This window comes from Chelonia mydas, chromosome 6 (genome assembly GCF_015237465.2).
Source record: "Chelonia mydas isolate rCheMyd1 chromosome 6, rCheMyd1.pri.v2, whole genome shotgun sequence".
NCBI lineage: Eukaryota > Metazoa > Chordata > Testudines > Cheloniidae > Chelonia > Chelonia mydas.
The window spans coordinates 3,639,802-3,652,371 of NC_051246.2; the positions used below are offsets into that span (position 1 = coordinate 3,639,802).

Here is a 12,570-nt window from a genome sequence, read left to right on the forward strand (position 1 = left end):
GTGCAGAGTTGGAATAATCCCTCATTCCTTTCCAAGGAACAAGTTATGATGTTACCAAAGTAGATTCGATCCCTGCCTCTCCCCATTCTCCCCTCTAAAAAAGTAGCGTGAGCGAGAAGGGATGGGACAGGGATCATCTGCCTCCTGTTGGCTTGTCTAGGCTGGTGTAGTCAAATATTTCGATTTATTTAAATACAGTCAATGGCCATGGCGAAAGTGCTGGAGGCAAATAACACTCTCCTCCCCTAGCTGTGATTTCGACAGACCGGATTCGTTCTCTGAACATTCAATTCTCTCCCGCCCTTTAAAATAATATGACGCATCAAGGGTCATGTTTTTTTTCCTTTTACCCGTTACTAATGTTGTAATTGACTATATAACATTATTCCATCCCATGACGAAAGTTCTGAGGTTTTATATTCCCCCTAGGAACTAGCCGCGATTTCACCAGAGCTGATTCAATCCCTGTATCTCCAATTATCCCCTTAAAAAAATAGCGCGGTGCATCAGGGCGACTCACATTCTTCCTTTTGCCTCTCCGCTACGTTGCAATTCATTATGTAAATATATTTAAATTTATGCCATTCTGTGGCGAAAATGCACCTCCTCCCCTTCTGGGGGGCTAGCTGGTGTTTCCCAAGCGCGGATTCGTCATCTTTCCCGAGCTGGCGGTGAGAAAGAAAAAAAAATCATCCCCCTGCAGAACGAAAGAGAGAGAGGAGGACGGCCTTCCAGCCGGGCCCCACCCGGAGCGCAGGCGACGGGCTCTAATTTCCTGCGTCGAAAGCGCGGACGCGAACACACAGAGCCGGACACAGGAGGCGGGGGGAGCGCGAGCCAGCGGGAACTCTCGCGCGAGCCGACGGGACGTCGGCCGTTGGCCCCGCCCCCTCTCCCTGTCTGCGGCGGCGGCGGCGGCAGTAGCGGGCCCCCCCTGGTCGCCGAGCGAGGAGGCCGCGCGCGCGGGGGGGGAGGGGCCGGGAGCAGCGAGGTGAGAGCGGCGGCGCGGGACGCCGCGGGGGGGGCCCAGGGGGCGGGGCCGCGGGGCGGGTGAGGAGCGGCGCGCGAGGGGACGGTTACAGCTGGGGGGGGGAGGGTCCGCGGGGCGGAGGTGGGGGCAGCTGTGGGGGAGGAGGCTGGTGTGGGGGAGGGGAGAGCTGGGGTCGGGGGGGGCTGGTCGGATGCGGAGGGAGGCTGGGGGAAGAGGCACTCTAGGAGTGGGGGGAGGGGGGAGCTGGGGTCGGGGGGCTGGTCGGATGGGGAGGGAGGCTGGGAGAAGAGGCACTCTAGGAGTGGGGGAGGGGGGAGCTGGGGTCGGGGGGGCTGGTCGGATGGGGAGGGAGGCTGGGAGAAGAGGCACTCTAGGAGTGGGGGGAGGGGGGGCTGGTAGGATGGGGAGGGAGGCTGGGGGAGGGAGGAGCTGAGGTCGGGGGGGGGAGCTGGTCGGATGGGGAGGGAGGCTGGGAGAAGAGGCACTCTAGGAGGGGGGAGGGGGGAGCTGGGGTCGGGGGGGCTGGTCGGATGGGGAGGGAGGCTGCGGGAAGAGGCACTCTAGGAGGGGGGAGGGGGGAGCTGGGGTCGGGGGGCTGGTCGCATGGGGAGGGAGGCTGGGAGAAGAGGCACTCTAGGAGTGGGGGGAGGGGGGAGCTGAGGTCTGGGGGGGCTGGTCGGATGGGGAGGGAGGCTGCGGGAAGAGGCACTCTAGGAGGGCGGAGCTGGGGTCGGGGGGGCTGGTCGCATGGGGAGGGAGGCTGGGAGAAGAGGCACTCTAGGAGTGGGGGGAGGGGGGAGCTGGGGTCGGGGGGGCTGGTCGGATGGGGAGGGAGGCTGGGGGAAGAGGCACTCTAGGAGTGGGGGGAGGGGGGAGCTGAAGTCGGGGGGGCTGGTCGGATGGGGGAGGGAGGCTGGGAGAAGAGGCACTCTAGGAGTGGGGGGCAGGGGGGAGCTGGGGTCGGGGGGCTGGTCGGATGGGGAGGGAGGCTGGGGGAAGAGGCACTCTAGGAGTTCGGGGGGAGGGGGGAGCTGAAGTCGGGGGGGCTGGTAGGATGGGGAGGGAGGCTGGGGGAAGAGGCACTCTAGGAGTGGGGGGGGAGCTGGGGTCGGGGGGGCTGGTAGGATGGGGAGGGAGGCTGGGAGAAGAGGCACTCTAGGAGTGGGGGAGGGGGGAGCTGAGGTCGGGGGGGCTGTCGCATGGGGAGGGAGGCTGGGGGAAGAGGCACTCTAGGAGTCGGGGGGGAGGGGGGAGCAGGGGTTGGGGGGGCTGGTCGGATGGGGAGGGAGGCTGGGGGAAGAGGCACTCTAGGAGTGGGGGGAGGGGGGAGCTGGGGTCGGGGGGGCTGGTCGGATGCGGAGGGAGGCTGGGGGAAGAGGCACTCTAGGAGTGGGGGGGGGAGCTGAGGTCGGGGGGGCTGGTCGGAGGGGGAGGGAGGCTGGGAGAAGAGGCACTCTAGGAGTGGGGGGGGAGCTGAGGTCGGGGGGGCTGGTCGGATGGGGAGGGAGGCTGGGGGAAGAGGCACTCTAGGAGTGGGGGGAGGGGGAGCTGAGGTCGGGGGGGCTGGTCGGATGGGGAGGGAGGCTGGGAGAAGAGGCACTCTAGGAGTGGGGGTGGGGGGAGCTGAGCTCGGGGGGGGCTGGTCGGATGGGGAGGGAGGCTGGGGGAAGAGGCACTCTAGGAGTGGGGGGGAGGGGGGAGCTGGGGTCGGGGGGGCTGGTCGGATGGGGAGGGAGGCTGGGGGAAGAGGCACTCTAGGAGGGGGGAGGGGGGAGCTGGGGTCGGGGGGGGCTGGTCGCATGGGGAGGGAGGCTGGGAGAAGAGGCACTCTAGGAGTGGGGGGAGGGGGAGCTGAGGTCTGGGGGGGCTGGTCGGATGGGGAGGGAGGCTGCGGGAAGAGGCACTCTAGGAGGGGGGAGCTGGGGTCGGGGGGGGCTGGTCGCATGGGGAGGGAGGCTGGAGAAGAGGCACTCTAGGAGTGGGGGGAGGGGGGAGCTGGGGTCGGGGGGGCTGGTCGGATGGGGAGGGGAGGCTGGGGGAAGAGGCACTCTAGGAGTGGGGGGGGAGCTGGGGTCGGGGGGGCTGGTAGGATGGGGAGGGAGGCTGGGAGAAGAGGCACTCTAGGAGTGGGGGAGGGGGGAGCTGAGGTCGGGGGGGCTGGTCGCATGGGGAGGGAGGCTGGGAGAAGAGGCACTCTAGGAGTGGGGGGAGGGGGGAGCTGGGGTCGGGGGGGCTGGTCGGATGCGGAGGGAGGCTGGGGAAGAGGCACTCTAGGAGTGGGGGGGGGAGCTGAGGTCGGGGGGGGCTGGTCGGATGGGGAGGGAGGCTGGGAGAAGAGGCACTCTAGGAGTGGGGGGGGGAGCTGAGGTCGGGGGGCTGGTCGGATGGGGAGGGAGGCTGGGGGAAGAGGCACTCTAGGAGTGGGGGGAGGGGGGAGCTGAGGTCGGGGGGGCTGGTCGGATGGGGAGGGAGGCTGGGAGAAGAGGCACTCTAGGAGTGGGGGTGGGGGGAGCTGAGCTCGGGGGGGGGCTGGTCGGATGGGGAGGGAGGCTGGGGGAAGAGGCACTCTAGGAGTGGGGGGGAGGGGGGAGCTGGGGTCGGGGGGGGCTGGTAGGATGGGGAGGGAGGCTGGGGGAAGAGGCACTCTAGGAGTGGGGGGAGGGGGGGAGCTGAGGTTGGGGGGGCTGGTCGGATGGGGAGGGAGGCTGGGGGAGGGGGGAGCTGAGGTCGGGGGGGGCTGGTCGGATGGGGAGGGAGGCTGGGAGAAGAGGCACTCTAGGAGTGGGGGGCAGGGGGGAGCTGGGGTCGGGGGGGCTGGTCGGATGGGGAGGGAGGCTGGGGGAAGAGGCACTCTAGGAGTGGGGGGAGGGGGGAGCTGAGGTTGGGGGGGCTGGTCGGATGGGGAGGGAGGCTGGGAGAAGAGGCACTCTAGGAGTGGGGGGAGGGGGGGAGCTGGGGTTCGGGGGGGCTTGGTCGGATGCGGAGGGAGGCTGGGGAAGAGGCACTCTAGGAGTGGGGGGGGAGCTGAGGTCGGGGGGGCTGGTCGGAGGGGGAGGGAGGCTGGGAGAAGAGGCACTCTAGGAGTGGGGGGGGAGCTGAGGTCGGGGGGGCTGGTCGGGATGGGAGGGAGGCTGGGGGAAGAGGCACTCTAGGAGGTGGGGGAGGGGGGAGCTGAGGTCGGGGGGGCTGGTCGGATGGGAGGGAGGCTGGGAGAAGAGGCACTCTAGGAGTGGGGGTGGGGGAGCTGAGCTCGGGGGGGCTGGTCGGATGGGGAGGAGGCTGGGGGAAGAGGCACTCTAGGAGTGGGGGGGAGGGGGGAGCTGGGGTCGGGGGGGATGGAAGGATGGGGAGGGAGGCTGGGGGAAGAGGCACTCTAGGAGTGGGGGGAGGGGGGAGCTGAGGTTGGGGGGGGCTGGTCGGATGGGGAGGGAGGCTGGGGGAGGGGGGAGCTGAGGTCGGGGGGGGCTGGTCGGATGGGGAGGGAGGCTGGAGAAGAGGCACTCTAGGAGTGGGGGGCAGGGGGGAGCTGGGGTCGGGGGGGCTGGTCGGATGGGGAGGGAGGCTGGGGGAAGAGGCACTCTAGGAGTGGGGGGAGGGGGGAGCTGAGGTTGGGGGGGCTGGTCGGATGGGGAGGGAGGCTGGGAGAAGAGGCACTCTAGGAGTGGGGGGAGGGGGGAGCTGAAGTCAGCGGGGGCTGGGAGAAGAGGCACTCTAGGAGTTCGGGGGAGGGGGGAGCTGAGGTCTGGGGGGGCTGGTCGGAGGGGGAGGGAGGCGGGGGGAAGAGGCACTCTAGGAGTGGGGGGAGGGGGGAGCTGAGGTGGGGGGGGCTGGTTGGATGGGGAGGGAGGCTGGGAGAAGAGGCAGTGTAGGAGTGGGGGGAGGTGGGAGCTGAGATCCGGGGGGGGGGGGGGCGCTGGTCGGATACAGAGGGAGGCTCAGAGAAGAGGCACTCTGGGAGTGGGGGGAGGGGGAGCTGAGGTCAGGGGGGGAGGGAGGCTGGGGGAAGAGGCACTCTAGGAGTGGGGGGGAGGGGGGAGCGGGGAGCTGAGGTCGGGGGGCTGGTCGGATGCAGAGGGAGGCTGGGAGAAGAGGCACTCTAGGAGTGGGGGGCAGGGGGGAGCTGGGGTCGGGGGGGCTGGTCGGATGCAGAGGGAGGCTGGGAGAAGAGGCACTCTAGGAGTCGGGGGGAGGGGGGAGCTGGGGTCGGGGGGGGCTGGTCGGATGGGGAGGGAGGCTGGGGGAAGAGGCACTCTAGGAGTGGGGGGAGGGGGGGGAGCTGAGGTTGGGGGGGCTGGTCGGATGGGGAGGGAGGCTGGGGGAAGAGGCACTCTAGGAGTGGGGGAGGGGGGAGCTGAAGTCAGCGGGGGCTGGGAGAAGAGGCACTCTAGGAGTGGGGGGAGGGGGGAGCTGAGGTCTGGGGGGGCTGGTCGGAGGGGGAGGGAGGCTGGGGGAAGAGGCACTCTAGGAGTGGGGGGAGGGGGGAGCTGAGGTGGGGGGGGGGGGGCTGGTTGGATGGGGAGGGAGGCTGGGAGAAGAGGCAGTGTAGGAGTGGGGGGAGGTGGGAGCTGAGATCCGGGGGGGGGGGGGGGGGCGCTGGTCGGATACAGAGGGAGGCTCAGAGAAGAGGCACTCTGGGAGTGGGGGGAGGGGGAGCTGAGGTCAGGGGGGGAGGGAGGCTGGGAGAAGAGGCACTCTAGGAGTGGGGGGGAGGGGGGAGCGGGGAGCTGAGGTCGGGGGGCTGGTCGGATGCAGAGGGAGGCTGGGAGAAGAAGCACTCTAGGAGTGGGGGGAGGGGGAGCTGAGGTCTGGTGGGGGCTGGTCGGATGGGGAGGGAGGCTGGGGGAGGGGGGAGCTGAGGTCGGGGGGGGGGCTGGTCGGATGGGGAGGGAGGCTGGGAGAAGAGGCACTCTAGGAGTGGGGGGGGAGGGGGGAGCGGGGAGCTGAGGTCGGGGCAGGGGGGGAGCTGGTCGGCACCCTCTGGAGAGGGAGGGCTCTGAGTTAGAACCTGGGGAATGGGGGGAAGGGGAAGCTGAGGGGAGGGGTTTAAAAGTGGGGAGGAAGCTGAGGTCTTGAAGGGGGGGATACAGGGTCACCTGAGGGGAGAGGGAGCTGGGAAGCCTGTGTGGGAGGAAGTTGATTTGTGTTGGGGGGGGTGGGGCATGGGAGTGTGAGGAAAATGGGAGACTTGAGGGGGGAGTTGAGAGGTGGGTTTTGGGAGTGTTGCAGGGGTAAGTTGGGATGGGGAGTATGGGGGAGATGAAGTGGGGGGGAGGCCCCGGGGGGGTCCTGAGTGGTAGAGATCTTGGGGTGGGGGAGCTGAGGAGAGAATTGGAAGGGGATGGGGGAGCTGTGGCCCCTGAGAGGTCTGGGGGTCAAGAGGATCAGAGGGGTGGGGGGTGGAATCTCAGGGAAGCACTAAGATGGGGGAAGCTCCTGGCAAGGGGGAGGTCGGAGGACGGGGATCGGGGGGGGAGGCCCAGGGGGCATGGGGACCCAAGGGGGCAGATCTGAGGGAAAGCCTAATGCAGATGTTGGCGGGGGCTGGGTTCACTGAAGTAGGAAAAGCCTGTGGGGTGAGGGTGCTCTCGGTTGTGCTGGGTTGGGGAAGGGCCTATGCCAGTGGGGGGAGCTGCCGAGCAGTCGGGGTGGGCACGTGGCAAGGGTGATGCCTGGGCCCTGGGTTTAAGGATCGGGGCAGTGCTGTGAGGGTGGGGGCTTGGAGGGGAGCGTTATACCAGGTGGCATCCCTGGAGCTCGCAGGGGGCACCAAGGTAAAAGCAGGAGTGGACTCTGTCCCCTTCATTTCTTGGCTTTAGTGCCAGTCCGGGGTGTGACCCCTGGGCACTGCCCGCTGCCCGCCAGCTCCCGGGGGGCTCAGATGGAATGTCCCAGTCTCCCCCTGCCCTCTTACTGGGTACCTGCCGTAGGCTGACTTCACTTAGCCCCTTGAGGGTGGTAGCAGAGTTAGGGAGGCACAGTTACACCTGCTTTGGCTCCTGCCATAGGGCGTGCCCCGGACATGAGATCTGGTGTCCTGTCGGGAGAGGCTGCAGGCACTATGGTGGTGGTGGATGGGGGGCTGGGAGTCAGAGCTCCTGGGTTCTGTCCTGGTCCTAGGTGGGGAGTGGGGTCTGGTCGGTTAGAGCAGGGGGGCTCGGAGTCTGGACTCCTCAGTTCTGTTTCTGGATCTGGAAGTGGGGGTGCTCTATAATGATGGTAGGGGGTGAGGCCTGGAGTTAGGAATCCTGGATTCTTTTTTGGCTCTGCCACTGATCTGCTGCATAGCTTTGCCTCTTTGCCACTTTGTGCCTCAGTTTTCTCACACCTAAAGTGGGGATGATAATGGGGCTGGCTAGGTTAGATTTTTGGATGAAAGGGGCTGTAGAAGAGCGAGCTGTTGTTATCAAAGGGGACCCTGTTATAACCACCCTTTGGTCCTGCATTACAGCTTCCAGGCTTAGGTAGTAACTCCCTTCTCTTCGGAAACGGCTGCTTTACAAAATTCAGAGCTGGACTCTGGCGCGCTCTCTAATACCAGAGGCCTGATTTAGGGTTTCATGCTGCAGCCCATCACTGTAGTGCTTTCTTATCTTATTTATCAGCCTGCCCTTGTCAGCATCTGGCTTGAGAGGGTTCGATCAGGTCTCAGATGCCAGATCGTGAAATAACTTTTAACCTGGGTTTCATTTTTGTCTTTTGAATCTCTTAATTTTTTAAATTTTTTTTTTTGCTGGTAGACAAGTTGATTGGAAACTCTAATATCATACAGGAGCTTGGACTTGAACCCAGGAGTCCTGCCTCCCAGCCCTTCCCGTCTAACCCACTAGATCTCACTCCCCTTCCAGATCTGGGGATAGGACCCAGGAGTCCTGACTCCAGTACAGTTGCCCTCTCACACGGTAGGGCACCACTGTTTGTATGTTCTGGATGCATCCTCTGTAATACACAGCATAAGCCCCCCCCCCCTTACCCCCTTCCCTCTTTATTCCTCTGAGGCTTAACCCCCATTTCTTTTGCTTCCCTCCCAGTTCTTCGAGGTCCCACTCTGCGTTATGGACTAAACATCTGCCCCCTTGCATTGGAAAGAAGCCTGCCGCATTTACAGCCACACGTCTTCTTTCCTTGCTATCAAGAGCACAAAACAAATCATCCATAACAGGTACGATTTCATACCTATCTCCTACCGATCTGGATTCGATTTTCGGGGCTGGGTTGAGGCACACTGGTGGGGTCAGGGGAATTCTAGTGTTCCCGGCTTGAGGGAATCAGGGGGGGTGGGTGACACTGCCCCCTGCTGGAGGAATTGGAGCCCTGTGGGTGTGTGGCTCTGTCGCCTGCTGGAGAGAATTGAGGGTTTGTGCGTGTATGTATGGGTAGCGTTGCCCCTGCTGGCAGGAATCAGGGTTCTGTACCTGTGCTCTCCCTCCTGCTGCCCTGGGGATGCACAGACACCTTCCTTCCCAAGGGGCAGGAGTGGGTGTTGCCCTGTCTGATCATGCCTAGCATATCCTGTGTAGGATGGTACTCAAACAAGGCACTGTTTACGAAGGCATCTTGCAGTGCTGGACTGGTTTGCACATCTGCATTCATGTAGCGGTGCCCCATGGGATCGGGGTGGGGGTGTCTGTGCGGCTTCCAGAACGCTGGGGGAACCCGGATCTTGATCAAGGTGGGGGTCTGTGAGGCACCCAGCACAACAATAGCCTCCCCTCTCTGTTCTGGCCTTTTCTGTTTAGGCTGGGAGCTGTTCGGGGAAGGGACTGTCTCTCCCTGTATGTCTGCATGGCACCTGTGCAATGGGAGTCCATGATCTTCATTGAGGGGTGGGGTCTGTGCATCACCCAGCCCAGTGGCAGAGACCCTCCAGTCCTGGATGGGACTCTCCACATGCTATCTCAATATACATGATAAAGTTTCTGTAAGTGAAGCTCGGATTTGCTACACTGGGTTGCATCGCTTGATAAAACTAATGTGGGCTTTCCTGGTGGTATTGATGGCTCCTTGGAACTCTGGAAAATTCCCCAGGGGGGTCCTGCCCCACCCCCAGCCTTCCAGGAAATCCTCAGTTGGTTGCTCTCACAGATGTGACGTTATAGTGCCAGGCATATTTAATATACATAAACATGGGTGGGGGAGTATCATTAAGAACAGCTGAGCTGTTTTCGTGCACAATTCCTAAGAGGCAGGAAATCGACAGAAAATTCTGATCTTTAGGGGGGTTGTGGAACGGGGAGTTGAGGGGTTCAGGATGAAAATCAGGGCGCACCACTAGCTACACGCATTGAAACGGAAGCTCTGTTCTTTCTATGGTCCCCACTCTAGCCTTGGAGTGCTGGTAACAACCCAGATCTCTAAACAGATCCCCATTAAGCTCTGTGGGGATTGGGTTGGTTTACCTTGCCAGTGCCCAGATTATACCCACAGTGCACACTCCGTCTCCAGATCTGACGTATACATTTGTATCTGACTCTTTACAGCTGCTGTAAGGGCAGGGCTGATTGTGGGTGGAAAAAGCAGGGTGATCTAGTTCCTTTGAACTTCTACCACTCCCCTCAGCACGTGTATAACTCATTAACTCTGTCTTGGTGTCCAGTGTGTTGAGATGAAGACATAGATCTGAAAGGACTTTGTCTTCCCCATCCCACTTGGTATTGTCTGCCCCACTGCCAGTTTGGCTTCAAAGCGTGCAGTGTTCGTGGGTACACGTGAAGGTGTAGCTCTGTGTGTCACAACTTTCCTGGGCACATTCCAACGTGTCTAATTACATTTTGCTCTCCTGACAGTCCTCTTGCAGTTTCATGAGGACATGGGATTTTTCTACACTTCCTGTCCTAAATTATGCACTGTTACCCTGCTGCCCTATCCCAGAGATGGCTGAAATGCAGTGCCAGACAAGTGATTTCTATGTGGTGTGGCTGTTATCCAATTGCCCTGCCCCAGAGATGGCTCCTTCTGAGCGCCAGGCAAGCCATCCCAATACAGCGCCACTGTGCAGCTGTTATCCAGTTGCTCCACCCCAGAGGTGGCTGCATCTCTGTGCCAAGCGAACCATCCCTGTGGGGCATTGCTGTACGGCAGCGACAGCCACCTCTGGGCTGGGGTAGCTGAGTTTCTCAATGCTGGGCTAGAGATCTCTGTGTTCCCCAGCTGCCCTGACCCAGAGGTGGCTGCGTCTCAACAGTAGGTGAGGCATCACTGTGCAGCTGTTACCTAGCTACCTCTCCCCAGAGGCAGCTGCATCTCAGTGCCAGGCGATGTCTGTATAGGCAAACTCTTTGTGGTGAAATTTAAGGGACTAATAGGCATGTTTGTAACCCACCCACCAGTTCCAAGGCAGGCAGTTGCTGTAATTGGATCTATCCACAAGAGCCCCAGTTTACAGGTAGAGGAAAGGGACCAGATTCCCCGGGCTCCTGCAAGCGAGCTGATGTCACCTGGGCCAGGGAGGGGAAGTTAGAGACTGTTTGCTATCCCATGCTAGCCTTGAAGCCAGAGACTAGGAAAAGCCTAGACTGATGAGAACTGGTCCATCTTGCTCGTCCCCCACTGGCTGTTCCCCCAGCAGAGATGGAGTTACCCCATCCAGGCCCTCCTCACCCGGGGTGGAATCGTCCCCCACAGATTATTATCCAGGGCTCTTAATTTCTGGTCTCCAAAGTGAGGAGGCTCCTGTCCTTTCCCCTGAGAGAGATGAGAACATCACTTATTAGACTCCTCTCTCATGGGAAATATTTCCTAAGGCTTGACCTAAATTTTCCTGAATTTCCTTGTTGCTTCTAGTTCTCTTTTCCCACCCTAAAGAATTTCCCCCCACGCTTGGCTTTGATGCTGTTCAAACACCGATTGGCAGTAATTATGAACCTGCTGCTTAACTCAGCTCGCCATGGTTAACTGCATGGCTGGTGGGTCTGGCTCACCAGATTCATGGTCTGGAAGGAATTTCCCCCGGGTCAGACCGGCAGGGACCTTGGGGTGGGGGTTGGGGGGTTGCCTCCATCTGCAGCACAGGGTATTGCTCCCCTGATGAGATCATCTGTGCATGACTCACCTAATCAATTCCCTGCCGTTTTAGAGGCCTCAGTATCCCACCCCCATCCCTGCCACCCTAAATCAGACGCAGGGGCCCATCTAGCCTGGTATCCTTCCCCTTTCTGACCACCCCATATCAGACCCCTGGGCCCATCTAGCCCGGTATCCTGCCCCCTCCCTGCCGTCTCAGATCAGACTCAGGGGCCCATTTAGCCCAGCATTATTACTCCCTCAGCCTTTCCTGTTTTCACAATGGCTGAGTCTAGAATCTGCACAGGCCTAAAGTTTAAGCCTGACTCAAACCGGATCCAAGCCCATGAGGATTGAGTTGTTTTCCCGCCTATGCCAGCCCTTCCCACTGAACCTGCGTGCCCTGCTTCTGATAGCTTGGGGTTCCTCAGGACACGCACTCTGCAGTGTGCACAGTGCAGCGAGGTGACGGGCAGCCAGCAGGAGCAGGGCATGCAGTCTCCTTCGCGCCAACCCTGTGGACAGGAGGAGAGCTGGTCCGACCTGAGCCCGAGTGGGGCCAGTTGTTTTCCCACCTGATCTGGACCCAGCACTTGTAGTTGGGTAGAAGGGCTATAGTTTAGCCTCCCGAGGACTTGGTCTAACCCAAGTCAGTGGGCTCAGCACAGGGGGACCTGGGTGAAACTGACTGATCCATGCAATTCAAGAGGTCAGACTAGATGATCTAATGGGACTTTTTGGCCTGGAACTCTCTGAAATTCTTCCAGGCTTCCCCAGTAACCCTGGAGAATCTTGTCTCGATAGCCTAGTTGGTCTCCAGCTTGCTGGGATCGAGGGGCCCTCCTGGTTGTGTGTTTGTGGGGGTGTGTCTGGTGGAGTGGATAGAGAGGCGCCTTCCTCTCTGGACCTGGAGGCTTCTGGGATTGCGGGAGATGCGAGCAGCGTGGCAGAGCAATCCCAGAGGTGGCCAGCAGGGGGTACTGTGTGTGTGTCTGTACTACGTGGCTGATAGCGGTTTTTCTCCTCTCTATCTCCCTCTCAGTTTAAATGAGTCATAATGGATCAGGAAAGTGGGGGTGACATCCAGAAAGCCCCCAACTTCCAGTGGAGAAGCTACAAGCTCGTCATTGACCCGGCGCTGCGGCGGGCCCCGCAGAAAGTCTACCGCTACGATGGAGTCCACTTCAGTGCTCCCGTGAGTCCAGGCATGGGTGGCAATGGGGATTCACTGCGTGATTTGGGGGGCTGGGGGCTTGCCAACAAAGAAAAGGTAGCCTTCTTCCCTCCCCTTCTGCCTGGGGCAGTATCTGGTGCTAGCCCACTGCATAGGCCCACCCTGGACAGCACTTGCTCACCTCTTACTGTGGGCTTATACATCAGAGCAGTGGAGGCTGGGAGCCAGGACTCGTGGGTTCTATCCCCAGCTCTGGGAGGGGAGTGGGGTCTAATGAGTTAGAGCAAGTTAAGGCTAGGGGTCAGGACTCCTGGGCTCAATTTCCCTGCTTCTGTCTCATTGTGTGACTTAGGGCACGTCCCTCCCTGTGCTCTGTGCCTCAGTTTCTTCATGTGTAAAATAGGGC

The 12,570-nt window shown here is 61.4% G+C and overlaps 1 protein-coding gene across 1 annotated transcript in view; it reads left to right on the forward strand.

The window, feature by feature from the left end:
• Positions 1-875: 875 nt before the first annotated feature.
• Positions 876-12,570, forward strand: part of SETD1A (SET domain containing 1A, histone lysine methyltransferase) — a 38,860-nt gene continuing 27,165 nt past the window's right edge. The window contains 3 exon segments of the mRNA XM_037898897.2: positions 876-991; positions 8,020-8,150; positions 12,033-12,185. Coding sequence (XP_037754825.1) covers positions 12,048-12,185 — 138 coding nt within the window. The 5' untranslated portion in view covers positions 876-991; positions 8,020-8,150; positions 12,033-12,047.